The following is a 23,473-nucleotide window of genomic DNA, read 5'->3' on the forward strand; positions in this document are numbered from 1 at the left end:
ATACTGTTGACTCGAGAAATGCTGTGAACGACTCAATGTACTGTTGACTCAAGAAATGCTGCGAACGACTCAATGTACTGTTGACTCAAGAAATGCTGCGAACGACTCAATGTACTGTTGACTCAAGAAATGCTGCGAACGACTCAATGTACTGTTGACTCAAGAAATGCTGCGAACGACTCAGTGTACTGTTGACTCAAGAAATGCTGCGAACGACTCAATGTACTGCTGACGCGAGAGCTGCTGTCCTCGGATCAGTATACTGTTGACTCGAGAACTGCTGCGAATGACTCAATGTACTGTTGACTCGAGAGCTGTAGACTGGATCATCTTCATACGTTGATAAAATGGTAATACAGTCGTCATAAACATATTTCCAGGATTTGTTACACTCTCTTTTGTTCAGCAAAATACACCTGAAACATAAATTTTGCCCCTTAATCACACACATGCTCAATGTCAGCATCTCATCGGTTCTCAGTATGTCCGACACCTCCGAAAGAGGCTATTCTCAGTTCAGTGTACTGTTGACTCGAGAGCAGTTATAAGTGACTCATTGTTATGTTGGAGTGGTTAATTGCAAAGAAGAGTTGGCAAAAAAAGCTATAATTTCTAGGATCATATGTTATTGGCACGTTTCGATTCGGAGTGTCAGGCACATCCAAGAGACAGGTTAAGATAGATTGTTGTGTTGTGGTGTGTTATGGTGTGTTGTGTTGTGTTGTGTTGTGTTGTGTTGTGGATCAGTGTTGACTTGAGATGCAAACTGTTTCAAAAGATTCAGTCCGATTTGGTGAACTAGTTCAACTCGTTCACTAAAAAGAACCGGTTCAAAAGAATGATTCGTTCACAAACTGGACATTTTTAAAGGTCCACTTTGGGTCTTTTTTTCTTTGTTTTTTATTAGCCGTCTTGGTTCCGGAAGTATTTTCCCCATTCATTTCATCCATAGATATGTAATAATATCCTTCGTAAAAGAGTTTTAAGCCTTGAACCAAACCAACCAGGTGAATCACAACAATACATAGTTTGATTTGAAGCAAAAACAGGACTAAAAGACAACAGTACTAGGCTGTGTATACTGTAAACCCTAATAAGCTAATAATCAGAACTCAGTTACATATTTTTTTATGTTAATAAACTCCTAAATTTAAGTTAGTAGAACTTTCAGATTTAAATGTTGCACTATATGTGCATGTTAATTGCTCTACTTGAAACATTGAGGAAGCGAATTCATACACAACTTTAAATTTAACTCTTTAGCTTAACTTAAAATTAAAAAGTAATTTCAATTTAAGTACTTCAAGTAGAGGAAACCTAGTTAGTACTAGTTGGAACTAGTTAATATAGTAAATGCTAGCATGCTGAATGCATGCTAATTGGTAACAATATGTTTTGATTAGCATAGCAATTGGTCAATGAGTAACGCAAAGTAGATCACTCTTAAATTGTACCTGTTCTCAATCTGAGCTCAAGCGTCTATTCACCAAAATGGTAACCCCCAAAACTCCAACATAACAGAAACTCTTCTAAAAAATACAACAAAACAAGCCTCCCATCATCTTGCACAGAGACACATTATATAACACTTTATTTAAACGTACTCTCCCTGCCGAGTACCATGCAAAGCATGCTGGGAAATAGAAATCCTCTGCCCAGTTAAATTTAAGTTCATTAAACTCAAAACAATAAAACAATTCAGATTTCTTAAATGGTGTCAGTTTTGTGAGCAAATTCTAAATACTCATCAAAGTTAATTTATTTACTAACTAACTAATTTGTATGATTTAATTCCTCCCTACACAAAACAATTAATTATTTTGAGCATTAGGGTACAATCACTTGAAGCATTGCGAATAAAATCGCTTCGGATCTTGTTTGTCGTGGTTTGTTTGCAGTGATTCTTTGATTAGTGGATCTTTATTCAGGATTATGGGTAGTGTAGTTCTTTACCAGGAATTCTGCTATTAAACAAAAGAACACAAAAGAGACATTTTTAGCAATATTCGTGCAACTCTTTTCTGTAAAATGATAGTAAATGAGGACTGAGACAGTCAACAAAACAAATATACAAAACAAACATTACTCTAAGATCTCATTCGCGTTCACATACATTACAATATTGCACCTTGAATTGTGTTGCACCACGTTTCACATTTTAGCTTTCAAAAAATGTAATCATTATGTTCATTCAGATTAATTCATTTTCATTGAGCCAACATAATTTAGTTAAATTAGGGTGAATAAATGATGACAACATTTAAATTTTTGAGTGAACCATTCCTTTAAGTGTTGCAGGGTGTTTTGGGGTGTACTAGTAGGGAATGTGTCAGAGTGCATCTCTACAGAATTTTTCCTTTTTATTATTCTGCCAGTTTTGGGCTGTTTGTCTCCATTAAACCAAAGCTGATTGACTAAAGGGCCAAGTCAAAGTCGTAGCTTTTGTCTCTTGGCCAATGGGGGCAACTAGTGTGGCTGGCATACTTTGTGAGGCTGACACATAAAACACAAGCCTAACAAACAGTGAAGGACAGGAGGAGAGGAGAAACAACCTCCGAGACTGACAACCACCAATTGATTTCAACTACATTACCCAATCATTAGTATTTTCCCTTCAATGAGTGGCCACCGCTGGGCACACCGGAGAAAAATATCTCCAGCTACAATCGCCCCACTAAATACATGGTTTCTCTTTACGTTCTCCTTTATTCAGGATGCTTAGTTGTTTTCTATCTTTTGTATGTGGTTTAGCCAGTCTTATGGACAACAGCCTATTATTTATTCAGAACGGTCGGCGACACAATGCGAAAATGCATTATTCATTGAACTTTGTACTTTGCTGTTCAATTTGAGCGTGCACAATGCAAGAGCCGTATGGAAATATGCACACGCCCATCAAATTCTGATGGGCCTGTAACCTTTTAAAACTCAACCTGGATCATTTATTTACTTGTTTACACATTTGTTTTTTGTGTTCGTCCCCTGAAAACATGACTCAGCTGTGTGCATTTCACTGTTTTAGGCTTTATATTTTAATGTGTTTTTTGATGTTAGGACTGTCAATTGAGGTGTGAATGGCTATAAATAGGTAAGCTATGTGCTGTAGCAAGAGTGTTAGTTACAACACTTTGCCTTAGAAAAAAAAAACCATCTTGTTGCTTTTGACTATTATACCAATCCTATCAAGGGAGTGTTATATTTTTTTCTGACCTCAGAACAGTCCAAATTAACTTTGAAAGTGAGAACCATTCACAAGTGTCAATCAGAATGATTTTATCAACTAGATTTAAAGAATCTGCTTATTTGAGCTTATAAGGGGATATTTTAAAATAACGAATTGCATATAATTCATCTAGCTGATGTTATCTGCTTGCACTGAGGAAGTGTAATCCAGTTTTTAGATGAAACTAAAAGCAGGCTATATTCCCCGAGACAATAGGCACAGAGCTGGTGGACATATTCTGGCTTTTGCACAATGGCATGGTCCATTCAGCAAGCCTGTTGACCTCTGACCCCCCTCCCTCATCTCTCAAGATGCACTTAAACTGTTTGTCAGGACAACTGAAGTGCACAGCCAGATCTGCCTTGCAAAAGCCGTCTGTTTCTGAAGGGCTACGTGCACACACACAGTTTTGCGCACAACTATAAGATGACTAAATAATCTCTATCAATCAAAATTGAAAACTTAATCTTATGACTTTGTTTTCATTTCATCCTCATGGTAAAGTCCTGTTGCATTCACTAAAAACAAAACTACACATTTTATGCAGTCAAGGGCGTAGCTAGGAAATTACTTTTGAGTGGGCTTCAATAAAATGTGCCCATTCACAAACAAACAGAACATTTTTTCCTTCTGTTCCATGTTTCTGTGTAAATATCTGTATATCCATTTTTACATATGTACGTCTATGCCCGCTTGCACTTGTGAATGTGTGTGACAGACAGGGTATTATTGTCACCTAAGTGATGGATGATGCATCGGCCCCCAGCACTTGAAAGCAATGTGAGGGGGTCAAGATGCCCCTCTCAATGCTGTCAGATCCTGAAAAGATTTACTGTAGAGGCAGCTTAGCCCATCATAATAGATTGCTTTAGGGGTGAAAGCAAGACTTTACCATGCACCAAGAGCAAATGAAAACTAGCCCAAAGACTACAGCACAAGTTGACGTCCAACTTTTATCTTTACCATCCTGTCATTTAAGAAAGACCAATATGAGTCATTAAATATCATTAGCTCCCACAGTGTTGTTTATGGTGTTGTTTCAGGTTTCAAATGTGTGACTTAATTAACTATTATATGAAATCCCAATGATTGGGATTATTTGCACATGGCTGTTTATTTATGTTTTTCATTATTCGTTGATTCAGTTGATTTTTTTAGCAATGAGCTATAAATAAATACACAAGTTGGCTAACGTTATGTAAAATTTGTATATTTAATTCCTTAAAGTCAGTCACTAACAAACCATTTTAACATTGAATAGATAACATCAGCTGGACAAATGATCATTTTTCCATTTAAATGAAATCAGCGACTTCCTCTATGTATTATACCAGGATAAATATCAATACATATACACATTAAGAAAAAAAAGATAATAATTATCCAGGGTCCAGGGGTCCACAACAAACTTTAAACTGCATTTTTTTAATAAAAAAGGGGCCCAGAATTTCATGCAAGGGCCCTGATAAATATACTTTGTTAATTTAATCAAGCAGGAAGCTGTTTGAATATGCAGATACTAATACATGTTTTAAATAATTGTATGCAGATTAATTATTCTATTCATTATTATTATTAATATTATCATTTATATCTTACATATAGAATAATGGAGAAGAGCAACCTGCAATATCTTGTGTCCTCTATTATTAATTTATGTTCTAATATAATGTAAATTATAATGCATGTAACAAACAGTTGTGGCATTTATGAGGATTTTGTTTTTTCTGCCAGTTGGGTTATTCGACATAAAAGTAAGAACATTAAATAGTAGGATAATAATTACAGTTTAGTGTCTCAGAAACGATTGTCTGCACAAATGTTGCATGTATTCCTTCAAAGCGGAACTGTAATTCGTTTAAAGCTGCTAAGAAGTGTTTCTGGTATGCAGCGAGTAAAAACAGGTGCAGTGCTGTATTTACAGCGTGAAGGAAAACATCACAACTTTTCATTGAGGAGCGCGCAGAGGGCACGTCTCGCGCACGCGCTCAACCCAACAGTTGATGCATATTTTTTCATTTATTTTTTTCATTAGCCTTGGAAAGATATATTTTCCATCAATAATAGATTCATGTAGTGGTCAGAGGAGGAGAGGACATGGGGAGGGGTTCAATCCTTTTGGTTGGAGATAAGAGAGGAGGAGTGGCCGATAGAAAGAATCACTAATGAGCACGACTCACCTCATCAAAGTACGGACTCTCTGTCTCGCGCTGCTGTCGAGCGCAGTGTCATGATACTATGGGTTGCGTGGTGAACTCGACGGGACCAGAACTACTATTACAACTGGAAGCTTTGAGATCAACCGCTCAACACCTTGCCCAACTTTATCACCTCTCGGGAAAGAAAAAGGTCAGATTTGCTCTTACCTTAGTTTAATTTTAAACATAGTCTATAGTAATATCAATGCTAATGATAATAATATAGATCTGTTATGCTTTGGCCAGCCCACTTCAGCGACCAGCGCAATGCCTTGGCCTACTTTTGTAACACACATTAGAGTTGTCACAACATTAGAACTATAAGATGAAGTTTGTGCTGGTTTGGATTTGTTTGCTGTATGTCTTTATTTCGAAGAGCGGCCCAAATCAGCTGCTGTTGCCTATCCACGAGCGCCCCCATGAGGGTACAACTGGTACCGTCACGTTCAGTGCATGACGAGTCTGGGAGGTCTTCATTTAGAAGCGCTTCCCCAACTGACTATTTACTTCCTTTTTTTATTTCTATTAAATTCGACCTGGTTAATATATAGATTACTCATATTTTGAATTACAATTTATATGTGTTTTGCATGTATTTCTGTTAGAAAAGAAGAGGCTAAGTGGGGTTTGTCACCAGAAGTCCCAGTTTAAGGACACAATTCAGTTTCTTTTTTTTTTTCCTTCTTCTTCTTCTTCTTCTTTTTTTTTTTTTTTTTTTTTTGCGTTTCATTTACTTTACTTAATATCGAAGCATCCTGCTAAAAAAAAAAAAAAAAAAAATTAGCCCGGATTGTAGTTAAATCAACTTTAGTTGAATGGATCTTAAATACATAACAAATGCTAATTACTCTAGACTAAATAAAAAAATAAAAAAACGGGCAGACGAAACTGCTAAAATGTATTGTCGCAATTGCAATTAACACACGGAGATACTTTTAGCAATTATAGTGCTGTATTTTGAAAACAAATAAAAATGTGTATGTGTGTGTGTTTCATTTGAGGTTGTTATTATTATTATTATTATTATTATTATTATTATTATTATTATTATTATTGTGAAAACTAAAGCTAAACGAAAACATCATCACATCGGACACATAGTGATTATATATTGTTTTATTGTATTTTAAGAATGTGTTTTGTATTTATATAATTACATTTTATGGTCTTTTGTATTGCATCTTTTTTTTTATTCGCGAAATTCTCATGATGCGCGTGTTTTGTGAGTAAGTGTTTATATTTGCAAGATTTAATTTATTCTTTGTCAAGTTTCGTTAACTAGGCCTAAATTGATCGAATAAAGGAATATGATGCGCGATTTCACTTTAAAGAAAAATATTTTACCCTCTATTGTCATTATTGGCTGTGTATATTTGTGTTTTTTAACCCTAACACTGTACACAAAAATAACCGACAAGTTTATTATTTGCTCATTAGTTGCTATGTTAGTTGTATTAGTTGCAAAATAATATCTATATCATTTTTTTATGTGTATATACATATATACATATACAAATTAAAGCTATGAAATATATTATAAATGTATTAATATTATTATTATTATTGTAGTAAATGTCGTGTCGTTTTAAGGCCTTTTTGTTTGTGGTTTTAAATACCATACGCGTTTCTTCTCTTTTCTTTGCAGATCTATTATAAAGCTATTAGAGATATTGAAGTAGGGGAGGAGTTAATGCTTTACATGAAGGACGGAGTTTTCCCCGAGGGCTCAATGGCACCGAACATGGAAGGTGAGATTAATGCAAGTCATTAAGCACTCTTTTAAACAAACTTACACAGACCACACTCATTCACCCATGCCAACTATCACTATGATGCTAGACTGGCCCATCTTACATGTCTTCTTATTATGCAAAGGTCAGGGCAATGAAAGAAATATTCAAACACAGGCTATTGAACTACACTTGACTTCAAAAAATGCTAAATGTTGCTACTTTCTAGCACAAACTCTGCAGTCATCTTTTAAATATTGCATTCAGCATTGGCTGTTGGTTGGTTTGTTTCTAGGTGATCTGGCGGTTTTGCCCTTTGCTTTTGGAAGTGAGACTGAGAGTAGTTGATACAGACTGAGAATTTTCTAAAGCACTGAGATGTGTCTTGGATGACAGCACAAAAGTCATTCTCCAACACAAGCTAAATGTTTTATCTGATAGAGATGTTTCCTCAGAACTCTGCCAAAAATGCAAGAAGAAAGCACTCTGAGACAAAGACCTTGGCTGAGGTAGACAGGGACGCCAAAAGATGCAAGCCAGGCTCAGACAGAGCAATTCAGAAAACTAAGGACAAGAAATCGTAGAGTACAATGAACATGGTCATCGAAGACAGGCAGACAGTAAGACAAGAGACTGAGAGAGACAAACAGATAGACAGGCAGAGAAAGACCAAACGAGAGCTCTCTACATCTACCTCCGCCTCATGGCTTATCGGTGGTGGAATTTGGAGTGGAGTTCGAGGAGTCTCGGGGGACCTCACCCATGCTCGCAGATTAGCCGCTAAACTGCACATAATTGTGTTCCCCCTACATCTCTCCAAGAGCTATTAGTTTCCCATTCTGTCTTTTTCCCCTAAAATTCCCCCTTAGTCATTAGTGCAACTGATGGGACGGAAAGATAATGTCTCAAATTCTTTTTATGGCTTTTCTGTAAAAAAACAAAAAACAACAACAACAACAAAAAACTTTTGTTTGGCTCTGACTTTCTCTTCACATTAAATCAGTACTGAAAATTTTTATGACTTAGTTTAGTTCTCCTGGTCAAGCCCGCTTTAAAGGTTGCAAGGGCATTTTATTCAAAATGCTAGTTCTTTTTCCTAGAAGTATAAACGTATTGTGTGTGTGTGTGTGTGTGTGTGTGTGTGTGTGTGTGTGTGTGTGTGTGTGTGTGTGTGTGTGTGTGTGTGTGTCTTCTATCAATGTGTGTCATTTAAAGAAACTGAAAAATAAAACAGGATTCATTTAGTTATTGTAATAAAGCATTAATACAGTTGTTATAACCTATTCATGGACTTTGCTTTTAAAATATTGAGTCATAAGAATACCCAGGCACTGGTAAAATGTAAGAGGAGTGTAGAAATGTTCTCATTTTCTAGCTTGGTCTTAGTGAGTAGTGCATGTAGTATCAGAGCTATCTGTACTCTGAATTTTGAATTTGAGTATGGTGATCAAAGTGGATCATATCTTGATGCTTTTGAATTTAATTGACTTTCTTTTGCATTGCGTTGAATTTAAATTGAATATAATGTTAAATGTACCTTATCTAAATTAATTTTAGATTTATTTAGATTTTAGGGTTTGATTCAAGTCAAAATATGATATAACATCACCGAATCAACCTGAATACAGGTTACACCAATGAAACTAATTTTAAGGGTTAAATCACATAGAAATAACTCTGAATGGTAACAATGGCAGGTTTCCACTTTTTACAGTTCACACTTGGATTCAAATAAAATTGTTCCCAAAAAAATAAAAAAAATAAATATATATATATATATATATATATATATATATATATATATATATATATATATATATATATATATATATATATATATATATATATATATATATATATATTTTTTTTGTATTGTAACTTTTGTAACCCCCCCCCCCCATATGCTAATTAATTGTTATCTCATTAAATATGCACTAATTTGCATATTACGTAAAACACAATATAGACATGGTAGATGACGTCAGAAATTTTTGGTTTGTTTTAATGTGATCAATAACTAAGTGGTTGGTAATCTATAGAGGCTTTTGTAAGAATATTGTTCTCTCAGTTCATTATGTTAAAATACACTTGGCACATGTTAAAAAAAACAAGATTTTCCCCTATTTATTTGCATATAATACTACATAAGATATCAAAAAATCCCTCTGAACATGTCTAGCTATTCCAAGTAGGAAGAAGTATGTCGAATTATTCGGCTTTACCTATTATGCGACATGAGTCGTCAAGCTCGGTATGTGTGCAAAATGTCATTTTGAGAAAATCGGTGTTAAATAATTTAGTGTTAGAACGTGTTTTCCACAAACCGAACAAGTTATATTGTACATTTTCATTAACAATTCAAAGGTTACATATGACACACAAATAAAACATAGCTATAATTCTGTACATGTGAAGGTCCGAGGTTTCCAAGGTCAAAAATGTATAATTGTATCATTCTGTATTTACCGCCAACTCCTATTTCTTATTTATTTTACATGCCAACGGTTGTATAAAAGCATAAAAACTAACTATTTATATTAAAATCATTATTTTTGCCTGTAGTACCTGGCCTTAAGTCCTTTTTTACTCTAAATCTTAACTTTCACTTTCACACTCTTCTTCTTTTATTTTTGCCGATTCACATTTTTTTGCATATCGCCACCTACTGGGCAGGGAGGTGAATTTATTGTAAAAAAGTTTTAAAAGATGAGAGAATTTGTATTTTTGGGTTAACTAGCCCTTTAAGGTTCGATTTCTACATAATCTAAAAAATGTCATTTACTTTCGTTGGTGTAAGAGAACACCACACAAAGCACATCTTCAGGTCCCTAGGCTGTATCATGTCTATTTGAAAATGACCTTATAATTGTTATTAACGAGCAATCGTGTGATGTCATCACCACAGATGAGCAGATGTATCGCTGTGAACACTGTGACGAGCTCTTCACCTCAAAGCTTGAGTTGCGGCGGCATCAGAAATACTCCTGCAGTAGCAGCAACTCCATCTTTGACTCGCTAAGCGAAGATTTCAAACAGGAGTGTGAAGACAGCGATGAGCCGGTGCACGAGTGCAAAGACTGTGAAAAGATCTTTCCTAGCGAGTACAGGTCAGCATGCTCTGCCAAGCTGCCAAAGTTATGTAATTAACCACATTAACCACAGTTACTTGGACCACCTTTGTACTAATTTAAATATATATTTGCCTTAATTGCCTAAATGATGGTCGCATAGAAAATATTTATGATGCTCTTATGTGTTCTTAGTCTCGGGCAGCATATGATCATACACACAGAGGAGAGAGAATATAAGTGTGACCAATGCCCCAAAGCCTTCAACTGGAAATCCAACCTCATTCGTCATCAGATGTCACATGACAGTGGCAAGCGCTTTGAGTGTGAAAACTGTGATAAGGTAGGCTATATTAACCTTCTGTGACACTGATATTTTTAATAGGCTGTCCAGAGTTTCATGTTGTGTTTTCATTTATTGATTAATACAGTGGGGAACAAAAGTCAGAGACCACTAGTGAAAATACCTCAATTTAGCATTTTTCTGATTTAATATGTTTTTTTATTTTCCCCCCATTACAAATTACTTTGAAGTTGATTTGGAAAACTAACATGAATGACAGCATGCAGTTGCGCTGGAATGGACTCCACAAGTTTGTGCAAAACCTGATGATCCTTGTTATCCAGAATGATTTGAGAATATTCCAAAGCATGGAAATTTGAACTTTCGTACAAAGAAGTTAACACAATCAATTTAACAAATTAGCTTATTTTGATTTGTGGCCTAGAAATAGTGCATAATCTTAAATATTTCTTGTTAATTTAATATTTTAAAAATGTTCCCTTTTTTAGATTTTCGATGTGGACTTTTGGACCCCACTTATACTATTATACACAAGTTTACATACTATACATTGAATAATCTGTTTATATGCATTTTTACATTCGAATGATAATATTAAACAACTGCAACTCTAGGTCTTAGATAATCAGCTATATATAGCCTTTACACTATGTTATATGTATATATTTAAACTTGGTGCTAAGTTGTCATAGTTATGTGTTTCTCAGGTGTTCACAGACCCCAGCAACCTCCAGCGGCACATCCGCTCTCAGCACGTCGGGGCCCGAGCCCACACCTGCCCTGAGTGTGGCAAGACCTTTGCCACCTCCTCAGGCCTCAAGCAGCACAAGCACATACACAGCAGTGTCAAGCCTTTCATCTGTAAGTCTGAGCAGTCTTGTCTAAGCCTCAGATACAATTACCAGTGTCCAAAGACCTCCCGGCTAGCTCCACCCCAAGATTGTGACAGCTGTTGTTTTATAGGTCAGAGAAACTAAATGAAATTCTAGAGCCATTCTTTGTTTTGTTCTACATTTGTTTCGCTTTTCTTTCGTGCTCTTTTTATCGCTCTCTTTATTACTCCATTTTACCCTTCTTGTTTTATTTTGTAACTGTGCATATTCTTTTGAGGGCCCGTAAGGCTTGTGTATGGCCAAGGCAGATGTAATGTTTAAAGGTAAATGTCTCTGCAGTGTTTCAGCTGCCCTCTTACCAACACTGAGGAAAAAAAAACCCCACCATCTTTTTTTGCTTGGCTTCACAATGTTCTGTTTGTTGCTGTCCGATGTCCAAATGCATGTATGCTGTATCAGTGTACATGGATTTATATGTATACAATATTCATTGAAATAGTCAATACAAGTCAGATTGTTTCTACATATATAAGTTTTTTTATTATTATTATTTATTTATTAATTTATGTTTTATTTAATCCAATTGATATTCATTGTTAAAAGTGGTAACTTGCAGTTTTTACCTTAAAGGGAAAGTTCTCCCCAATAAGGAAAATTCTCTCATCAGATATATTCATATCTTACATTTTAAGATATTAATATGTTAGCTGAACTTAGGTAAACCATATGGTGTTACAGTAGCTGTGTCCCAAATGCCACACAATACACTGTGCACTTAAACTACAGTATGCACTTTGAATTTTATAGTATTGTCTCAAATGAAATACTAACGGAAGTGACATTTCAAAGTCATCCAAAGTGTTGCTACTAGCTTTAGTGCACTAGCCAAACTCAGTCAAACACTTATATATCAAATAATGTACATATTCATACAGCTTGGGGTGATGATAAAACATTCGACTCACTTTCACCAGGTAACTCCTGCTTACAAATAGAACTCCTTTTATAGGCATGTCAGGTACACAGGTGAGCTTAATCTGCTGATAAGACACAGACACAACACAGCCAAGAAAAACATTCTGGCTACCATAAGGTAGTCAAGCAATTAAAAAATAAGAGAGGCAAAAATAAGAATACATAACAGGGCATGTAACAGCCATCTATACAGAAGTTTCACAAGTTGTCACATTCATCATTAATTACAATTGTTTTGTCAGGCCAGCACTGCGGCCAGATAACCCCACCGCTTTCTCTACATAGGGCAAGCCTTGATCGCTTAAGTGTCCAACATTCCACACTCTTATGTCAGCTGTACCTGATATGCATACTTGTAGTACTTTTCTTTGCATTTTCAGTGTGAACACACTACTCACACTACTTTCACTACAAAGTGGTGTAGAAAAGAGCAGAAGTATGCTATTCGGGACGCAGCTAGTGTTTTGCTTTTAAGATAATTTTCTCTTACACTTCAAAACATAGGAGAGTTCATTGCAAAAATTGTCATGTCTTTGAACATAATATACAGCATGAAAAGTTGATCAATTGATCTGATCAGCTACCAGATTATTGCTGTTATTGAATGACAATAAGAACATAAAAATATGTTAATAGAATTAACCAGGCATGTGTGTTCTCCCAGGTGAGGTGTGTCACAAATCGTATACCCAGTTCTCTAACCTGTGCCGTCACAAACGGATGCATGCAGACTGCCGCACCCAAATCAAGTGTAAAGACTGTGGGCAAATGTTCAGTACTACCTCGTCCCTCAACAAGCACCGGCGCTTTTGTGAAGGCAAGAACCATTATAACCCAGGAGGCATATTCACATCGGGCATACCTATGACCTCAAGTCCCATCTTAGGCAAGTCGAAGTCTCTTCCCGGCCTGCATCATGCTGGACTTGGCTTTGGCGATTACTTCCCATCCAGGCACCATCATGCAGGGCTGTCCTTTTCCACAGCGCCCCCAGCATTCCCAGCCATGTCCCACGGCTTCCCAGGGATCTTTCCTCCATCACTATATCCAAGACCTCCATTGTTACCCCCTAGTCCACTGCTAAAGAGCCCACTTAGTAACACTCAAGATGGGAAGCTGCCTTCTCTTGATGCTCCTACTCTATCCATGGTTTCATCCATTAGCAACAGCAACGGCAATGTCGGAAGTGCCCTCAGCAGCCTGTCAGAAGAGAATCGAGAGTCTAAACTGGACTTGTCATTCCCAGACAACAAGAATAAAGTGAAGATGAATGACATGTCTGATGGTAGTGACTTAGAAGATGTTAACACATCCAGTGGCACGGATCTAGACACCACAACTGGCACGGTGTCTGGCACCGACCTAGAAAGTGAGGCAGAGAGCGAACGGGACAAGAGTAGAAGGAAACCGGTGCAAGAGAGCAAGCAGGACGAAGTCAGCAGCAGTTCGATGTTGATCTCTAGTTCAGGGAACCTCCCTTGTGAGCGTCCTTTCCTCTCCTCGCAGCATTCCTTCTTCCCACCTCCAGAAGAGCAAACACTTCCACCCTCCAGTGCCACCACTGACTCCATTAAAGCCATCGCCTCCATTGCAGAAAAGTATTTTGGCACAGGCTTCATGGGCTTGCAGGAAAAAAAGATGGGCTCCTTGAACTACCATTCCATGTTCCCTTTCCAGTTTCTGCCCAACTTCCCACATTCATTGTATCCCTTCACAGACAGAGCACTTAATCCTGGCATGTTCTTCAAACCTGAGCCCAAATCCGCTCATGAGCAAATACAGAAATTAACTACAGCCACTGTGGATTCCCCCTTCGATCTTACCACCAAACCCAAGGATGTCAAACCTCTCCCTCCACCTCCCAGCAAGCCCACATTGCCATCCAACACACTCCTGGCCCCAGGCGAGGAGCAGCCTCTGGACCTCAGTATAGGTAGTCGAAGCCGAGCCAGCCAGAATGGTGGCATACCTGAAAAGCGCAAGAATCACGTCTATGGCACAAACTGCAAAGCATCTAAAGATGAGCATCCAGCATTAACTCAGTCCCAGAGCTTGCACCAGCCCCAGATGCCTCAACTTCCAGCATCCCTCCCCCAGCCACCTTCTCCCCAGCAGCAGCAATCATTCCACTATGCCAAGCCCTCGCCGTTCTTCATGGACCCCATCTACAGGTATTTTAACCCGAGTAGGCCTTACTGTAAGATCCAACTTAAGGAGAGTCCAAGATAGACACTGAAACAGTTGCCAGAAATGTAGATACTTGAGGCCCCATTTTGAGGTTTACAATCACCCTTCGTTGGTACGTAACCCTTGGTGTTGTTGTCCAGCAGGGTGGAGAAAAGGAAGCTTTTAGACCCAGTAGGAGCTCTAAAGGAGAAATACCTGAGGCCGGCACCACTACTCTTCCATCCTCAGGTATTCTATTTGCATATGTTTGCTTTACTTGCAAAAGTGGATCTTGGTAAAAAATCCCTCTCAGTATTGCAATATCTGTTGTATGCCGAAACACCAAAACACTTCCCCAATCTTCTCCACCTTAGGCCCTTTTTAGTTTGAAGTGGAGTCAAGCGGAGTTGTTGTAAAATTTCCCAATTTATGATGGTATTTGTTATCATTAGATTATTTTCATCATGAAGATAATCTCAAACAAGGTACTGCCTGTTCTGGCATGCAGTGCATTCAAAATTATTTATCTTTTGCCCTAAATAAAACAACAACCATTGTTTGAGTCAGCATTTTAAACCTTTCCCACCTTTGAATGGTGACAACAATAATGAAAATATTATTAATAATTGCCTTTTGAATTGAATAAAATTATGCCACATACTTTTGGAGTAGACATTGTCTCTGGGAAGTTCTCAGTTGAGTCCCACCGCTAATAACTTCCTAGCATTTTTTTTCTTGCTCTGGCTGCCTAGATAATGTCTGCATGTCGATCAGTGACTTCCTGTGTTTGTGTGTAATAGAATGGCCTCTCTTGTTGGGAACTGTCTTATCTGACCTGTAAATCTGGCCTCTATCAATGCTGACCTACCTCCCTCCAAATCCAAACCTCACTCTTTCCTTTTCTCCTTTTTCTCTTTTATTCTCCTATCCACATACCTGTTCACAAAGGTCTTTCTTCTAAATCTAAATATCCATCCATCCATCCAACTATCTGATATTCATTATGAGGCTATTCATCCATCCACCCATCCATCCACGTCCAGGCTTTTTGTTTACATTTATTTTTTTAATAGTACAGTTTTTTTTTTATTGTATATGAATTCAATGTAAACTATTGAAGATTTATCAAACTGTAATTACCATTGCAGCTTTTAAAAGGTTTGAACATCACTAAAAAACAAGCATTATCAGGAGCTTGATTGTCGATATTCAACTAAAACACTGACAGAATCAAGGTAATACTCAGAGGCAGATGCTGTGTCTTAATTTATTTAAACATGTCTGTGTTTATTCCATAAGTAGGAAGGATGTAAGCTGTTTTTGGCTATAGAGCCACATAGCAAAGCCTTTGTTCTGTAACAGGGGAAGTACTATCAGCGAGGGGTATCTTAAACTGCATTGTATGGTTACCGCTCACAGAGGTGAATGGCTCATTCAGACGCTTCTCTCAGAGATTTGTTGGGAACAAAGTAGGAGCCGGAGGCTCCCGGGGGGGCTGCTCGAGTGGCTGCCAATGTGCCATAGGTTAGGGAGGTCACTCTTGAACAGCACAATCAAGACTCGACCTTCTGATATATAACTTCCTCCGGCTTTCCATCCTGTCTGGTTATGATGCAAAACGACCAGGCTCACTGTCACAGCTCATCACCATCTCTGTTGTTCTGTTCCACATGTATCTGCCCTAAACAAATACAACACCTTTTTGTCCCAGATTGTCCCTAATCCCTCACAAAATCAATTTGAGAGGAGATTCTGATTATACTGTGCATCAAACACTGTATTCGTCTCTGAACTCTCCTCATGTTCTCTCCTCAGGTGTCTGCCATGGAAAACATGACTGAGAAGTTGGAAAGCTTTAGTGCTCTGAAACTGGATGCTCCCAATTCCCTCCAGCACTCCTCACACCACCTCTTTGACTTCCGCTCCCCGCCTCCCTCTCTCTCCGACGCTATCTTACGCAAAGGCAAGGAGCGATACACCTGCAGGTGAGGAGCACTGGTGAAACAGGAGAAAACACATTCTTTACACTACAGCTCTAGTTAAAGTATTACTCGCATTCGGTTATAATTATAGTTGCACCAACATACTAAAACACACATCACCTCAATAGAAGAGAACATAGAGAAGTAATGTTAGCCATGTCATTAAATTGATAGTTTGCCCAACATTTTTTACTTTCTTTCTTCTATGGAGCAAAAAAGAGATGTTAGGCAGAATGTTAGTCTCAGTCACCATTCACATTCAGTGTATGGAAAATGATTGCAATGAAAGTAATCTATGTCAAGCCCCTAACATTCTGCCTTTTTTCATTTGGGTGAGGGTGAGTATATGATGAACTTTCCCTTTAACTCTAGTTTTGTTCACATAATTCTGGTTTTACAGCATTTGTCTAAAGCTTACATTAAATACAATGTGTTTTGTGATATTTTGATGTGTTGAATCTGTATGTATGCTGTATCTAGAACTCCCTGTATATAAGAGATGTAGGTGCTGGGAGGTTGTATCAAAGTCTTGTTTTCAAACTTTGCAGGTACTGTGGGAAAATCTTTCCCAGGTCAGCTAATCTTACAAGGCACTTACGAACACACACAGGAGAACAACCATATAGGTAAGCCTCTCTGAGACCCCCCACACACACACACACACACACACACAAACTAATGCAGTATTGAAAGTAGAGTATTTTTGACTGCATGCATAAACATTCAAGTAGCTTTACATGACAAGGCCACGTTCTCAACAAACACAGGCAGACTTAAATCCAAGTTTCCACATCACTCCATAATCTAAGGTTTATTCCCATTACAGTGGCCCTAAATGTATTTGAACACTTAAGTCACATTTAAGAATGTATGAATTTCATTGCACTAGATACAAAATATCAAACTAAGTGGGATCTGCAAACAAATGTTTCTAGACCGTTTTTTCAGAACGAACTTCACTTTTCTAAACAATTTACTTGGTACCAACTGGTCCCAAGGTGATTTTTAGTGGATATACTGTATGAAGTCAGGTGTTGTTCATCACATTAACTATATGGGCTTCCAAATACTTTTCCTCTTAATGTTGAAAAGTATATATATATCCTTTTATAATTTGAAACCTAACAACCTAACTTCTTTTTATGACATGTTTGCTTTAAAAGTGTGTTTGTGATATATTTCTTTAAAACAAAGCACACTTTGTTAGATATTTTGTTATCTAATGCTGATTATTCAGAGAAATTTGAGATAAAAGAAATGAAAGACATGAGAGGCAGAGCGATCAAAAAAGAGAAAAGATTGATTCTGTCTCCGCAGATGTTTTGGAGGTAGAGCGAGCTCTGGACAATGTTGGCTGGTAATAGCACCCTGGGGACATCCATGGTCTGTTTATAGAAAGGCTTAATTATCATTGATTTGGCTTCTGACCAGCTGTGGAAAGTCCTCTATGAGGGTGAGGGCTCATTGGGGCTTTCAAAGTTTTAAGTGATATTTTGAACCGGACAGAGCTTAGATAAAGACTTTTAACTGCTAGAGACTGTTTTAAATTCATGTAAAGGCATTTTTGAGAGAAACTATCATGTTAGTGGAGCTTGGTAAGGCAAGCATCAGTATTACTATTGTTCACACTTACTGTAGGTTTTGCTTTGGCATGTAACATGGCCTTTAGTTTATGGGCATTAATGATACCCCAAACCGTAAGGTGCTTGTTGAGGACTGGTGTGTAATATTACTGAGATGTCTGTCAAAACTACCATTTAAAAATAAAATTCTATAAACTTTATTGAAGGAGGGACCAGAGCCATATCTAGAGACAAGAATATCCTAGAGATCTGGGCTTATCTGACTTCCACCTGACAAACACCCAGAACACCCTAGCAACCACCTAACAATGACCCAGCAACCACCCAGAACACTTTAGCAACTGCAGAGCAATGTCCTTGTAACCATCCAGAACACCTTAGCAACCGCACAGCAACAGCCTGGCAACCATCCAGAACACCATAGAAACAACTTAACAATGACTTAGCAACCACTCACAACAATCTAGCAACCACTTTAGCAACTACCTAGTGCCCACCCATAACACCTTAGCAATCCCCTAGCAATCACCTAGAAATCACCAAGAACACCCTAGCAACTGCATAGCAACAATGTAGTAACCATACAGAATACCCTAGCAATTTCCAAGCAACGACCTAGCAACAAATCTGAACAACATAGTAACTGCACAGCAATGACCTAGCAACCACACAGAACACCTTAGCAACTGCACAGCAATGACCAAGCAACCATATATAACACCTTAGCAATCACCTAGCAATGACCTAGAAACGGCCTGGCAACAACCCATAACACCTTTGTAATTGCAAAGCAATGACCTAGCAACTACACAGAACAAATTAGAAATGGCCTGGCAGCCACAAATAACACCCTTGCAACCACATAACAATGATGACCTACAGTAGCAACCACCCAGAACACCATAACAACTGCACACCAATGACCTAACAACCACCAATAACACACTAACAAGTGCATAACAATGACCTACAGTAGCAACCACCCAGAACAGCCTAGCAACTACATAGCAACCACATAGAACACCCTAGCAATCACCTAGCAATGACCTAGAAACCACCTAGAACACCCTAGCAACTGCATAACAATAACCTAGCAACCACTCAGAACAACTTGGCAGCCGCATAGCAATGACCTAGAAAACACTTATATTTTCTTCAGAAAAAGTACAACTTGTACAAGTTTTATGACATTTTATTAAAAGTGTTTTGAAGTTCTGTAACATTGACATCGGTTCACCCGAGTTCCATGCGTACAAACAAGGGTCAGACAGAATCAAGGCCCTCTTTGAGTTCTACTAATCTACCATAGAGCCCTGTGAACGCACTCGACGAGATAGAGAGCCTCCCGTGGGACGCGAGCGCTACATGCTTGGCTCCTTTGCAACAATCCCCTAATTAGCTCATTTAGAAACAATTTACCCTAACAAATAGCAGACATCATCAGCATCTCCCCGTCTTACTCTCGGCAAAAAGGGCCGAGTCAGGCCAATATCAGAGCAGGGCTTTGCTCGGCAGGCTTCAGGCTTCATTGTAGAAGGCGATTTGCCTGCTGTAGATGCTATCAGCTACTCTATGCAGCGAAATTGGCCCACTAGGTCTGACCATTGAAAGGACCCCATTCGGATTGTAACGCTTCATGTACAGTGCTTGTAAAAAGGCAAAAAGAACTGAGATGATGAAGTAATTTATAGTCCCCTTGGACCGGGTAATGAAAATAAACAAAATGGGGGGTAGAAAAGACTGGCTGAAAAAAAAAAAAAACAAGGAACTTTGTCTTGGCATTCTACCATTCTCTATGAACCGTGATGTTCAAGTCTGGTAAATGGGTTCATACAGATGCACACACACATTTGCTCACAAAATAAACTGGAACATGAAAATGGGCCTGCATCTTGATTCCAAGCACTTGATGACGAGCGATTTTCCCAACGCAATTAGCCCTGAAAGTCAACTTTGCAGCGGCCACCCAACAAAAGAGGCACTGTCCACCGAACTCCTGACACTGCCCCGCTGCGATGTTTGTTTATCAGCACATTAAATTGATGTTCTCCTGCCTATTCTGGCTGGCCTGACATTGAAAACAAGTGAGCAACAGAGATCCAGCGATGGAAACCGAGATGTGGCTGTTATAGCACACATTCACACACAGAGGCACAGACCCAAAAGGACAGCTCATATCACATATTGCTTAAGTTGAAACAAACCTCTCAAAGCTGTAAATGATTTAGGCCAACATCAAGTTTACAAGCCTGCAAGGACTATTTCATTGGTTTACTTGCAATGAGGAGGAAAACGTTTATGGCAAAGTCCAAATTTAAGTTTCCTGTAAGGATGGAATCAATATCTCACCACTGTTTACACATCTTCAAAGTGGTTCCAAACATTGTTGGACAATTATCATGATATTCCCTGTACTGGAAGTCTGTTAATTGTATTTAGTGTATTTTTTATTAAGATTTACTGGAAAATGCTGATAGATCTCAAAGAGATGAGTATTTAGTAGTGATATTGCTGGTTACCACTTTTGCTTATATTTTTTTATTCCAATACTATGCCACTATACAGTACATATTGAATGCAAACAAAAGGCATTGCAGTTACAATATTTGTAAACGCCACTGAGAAGAAACTTAATTATAATTTTGTTGGGTTTTATGTGGTTAGGGGTTGGGTTAAGGTCACACTACAGCTTTAACAACAATCATGCCATGGTCAAAATCACTGAGATCACATTTTTACCCATTCTGATGGTTTATGTGAACGTTTACTGAAGCTCCTGGCCCGTATTTGAATGATTTTATGCACTACACTGCTGCCACACGATTGACTGATTAGATAGTCGCATGGATGATTGTTGGTGCCAGACAAGCTGGTTTGAGTTTTTCTGTAACTGTTGATCTCCTGGGATTTTCACACACAAGTCTCTAGAATTTATTCTGAACGGTGCTAAAACCAAAATACATCCAGTGAGCGGCAGTTCTGTGGACAGAAATGTCTTGTTGATGAGAGAGGTCAAACAGAGAATGGCCAGACTGGTTCAAACTGACAAAGTCTATGGTAGCTCAGATATCCGCTCTGTACAATTGTATTGAGGAGAATATAATCTCACAATGCTATTCTGAGATGCAGGTTGGCGCTGTTTTGGCAGCACAAGGGGGACCTAGAAACAAATTAGGCAGGTGGTTTTAATGTTTTGGCTGATCGATGTAAAGCCAATTTAGGTCATCAAACCAAAAATCTGGAAAACAGTTTTAATTCACTTAAAATTATATAATACAGATTGGGATATGCATAAATAAGGCTTGGTGTAAAAGTTCCCACTGATTACAACTGCAAGAACGGCAGTTGTCTGCATTGTGTTGGTAATGCTTGTGTCTTAATGCGATAGTTGTAGTAAAGTATGGAAAAAATGAAACTTCTCTCATCATTAACTCACCCCTCATTCCATCCCATATTATAATGCAATTAATATTCATTGTTAAAAGTGGTAAACCATTTACCCTCATGCCATCCCAGATGTCTATGTCTTTCTTTCTTCTGCAGAACACAAACAAAGGTTTTTAGACAAATATTTCAGCTCTGTAGTTTCATACAATGTAAGTGAATGGTGACCAGACCTTCCAAGCTCCAAAAATCACATAAAGGAAGCATCAAATAAATCAGTAAGGGGTTAAATACATGTCTTCATAAGCATTATTATAGGTTTGAGTAAGAAACAAATCAATATTTAAGTCCTTTTTTACTATAAATATCTACTTTCACTTTCACATTCTGAAAGTGGAGATTTATAGTTTATATATATATATATATATATATATATATATATATATTACACACACACATATACATTGATCTTTTTCTCACCCAAAGTGATTTAGCTTCAGAAGACATTAATATTAAACCACTGGAGTCTTATGGATTACTTTAATGATGCCTTTATGTGATTTTTGGAGTTTTAAATTTTGGTCACCATTCACTTACATTGTATGGAACTACAGAGCTGAGATATTCTTCTAAAAGCCTTCATTTATTTTCAGCAGAAAAAGAAAGTCATACACATGACGGGATGGCATGAAAGCGAGTAAGTGATGAGAGAATTTTCATTTTTGGGTGAACTATCCCTTTAAAGGTGCATTTTTTGGCATCATTTTGAGACACAACCGATGTGTACAGTAGACAAAACCCTCATCCAAGATCTTTGCTTCTCTCTCTCTGGCCCTCTCACACAGATGTAAATACTGTGACAGATCATTTAGCATCTCCTCCAACCTCCAGCGACATGTTCGTAACATTCACAACAAGGAAAAACCTTTCAAGTGCCACCTTTGCAATCGCTGCTTTGGTCAACAGACTAATCTGGACCGCCACTTAAAGAAACATGAACATGAAAATATTCCAGGTAAAATGTATTTCCATTCTAACTTGAAATGATAGTATGTTTACATGATGCCAGAGGAAATTAAATCTCTGATCTGCCATGGGCTTTCTTGTTTAAATGTTTCTCTCTCTCTCTCTCTCTCATATATATATATACACACACACATGTATATATATTTTTTATATATATATATTCATTTTAGTGAGTCAGCAGTCTGGGATCCTCTCAAATTTAGGAACAAATATTTCCTCACCGAACTCGGAGTCTGACAATCATGCACTTTTGGATGAGAAGGAGGACTCGTACTTCTCAGAGATCAGGAACTTCATCTCCAAAAGTGAGATGAACCAAGCCTGCAGCTCCTCAGAAAAAAGGTATGAGCACACACGCACTCACATACTTACAATATGTGCACACACACACACACACACACACACACACATGCTGAGATGGTGTTTTGAAGTGATAGCAACACTGGTTGGTTGCAACCCATTTGACAAAAACTACTATAAATGCAAATATTAAAATGTGCATAGTTAGGTTAGCAACATAAATTGGCTTATAAAAGGGAGGAGGAAACTTTTATATCATTTGTTGTTGATGTCGAAGGCTGTCTCCAATCAAACTCTGTTTATTTGGTGCAAATTCAACCGCCGCTTGGTTTAAGCTAGCTAAATTCCACTGATGCAATATGGTTGCATGGTTCCAAGTTGCATGGCTTGTCTTCATCCACGTAAAATAACTAAACTGAAGCCTGTGGTAATATTAATACATTTTAATGTTTGATTTTTGATAACTTCTGTACGATAAACATATTTGGTAATGTGTTAAGTTCTGAAGCAAAACTTCTGCTGTAGTCAGACATGCTCTGTTTGAAGCTCAATTCTGCCCTCTAGTGGAGAACTGTGGTACTGCTTCACTTTGAGCAGCCGTGCGTGTGATGCCACCCATTACACCCCTCGCCTTCAGCCAGCAGAGAGAGGGACAGGACATCTGAATGGCTCATTTCACCCTCTCTGAGTTCTGTTCTGCA

At 37.9% G+C, this 23,473-nt stretch overlaps 1 protein-coding gene across 4 annotated transcripts in view; it reads left to right on the plus strand.

The window, feature by feature from the left end:
- The window catches only part of LOC127621524 (histone-lysine N-methyltransferase PRDM16-like), a 315,664-nt gene that overhangs the window by 276,153 nt on the left and 16,038 nt on the right, over positions 1–23,473 (plus strand). For 2 of the 4 annotated variants that reach the window (XM_052095177.1, XM_052095175.1), the window contains exons 5-14: positions 7,067–7,169; positions 10,057–10,258; positions 10,415–10,562; positions 11,216–11,486; positions 12,996–14,502; positions 14,659–14,746; positions 16,313–16,482; positions 17,028–17,105; positions 22,292–22,461; positions 22,643–22,814. In XM_052095177.1, coding sequence (XP_051951137.1) covers positions 7,067–7,169; positions 10,057–10,258; positions 10,415–10,562; positions 11,216–11,486; positions 12,996–14,502; positions 14,659–14,746; positions 16,313–16,482; positions 17,028–17,105; positions 22,292–22,461; positions 22,643–22,814 — 2,909 coding nt within the window. Of the gene's footprint in view, positions 1–5,437; positions 5,573–7,066; positions 7,170–10,056; positions 10,259–10,414; positions 10,563–11,215; positions 11,487–12,995; positions 14,503–14,658; positions 14,747–16,312; positions 16,483–17,027; positions 17,106–22,291; positions 22,462–22,642; positions 22,815–23,473 lie in introns of those variants that run through there. The other 2 variants (XM_052095178.1, XM_052095176.1) reach the window with 2 other exon arrangements.

Source organism: Xyrauchen texanus, chromosome 27 (assembly GCF_025860055.1).
Source record: "Xyrauchen texanus isolate HMW12.3.18 chromosome 27, RBS_HiC_50CHRs, whole genome shotgun sequence".
Classification (NCBI taxonomy): domain Eukaryota; kingdom Metazoa; phylum Chordata; class Actinopteri; order Cypriniformes; family Catostomidae; genus Xyrauchen; species Xyrauchen texanus.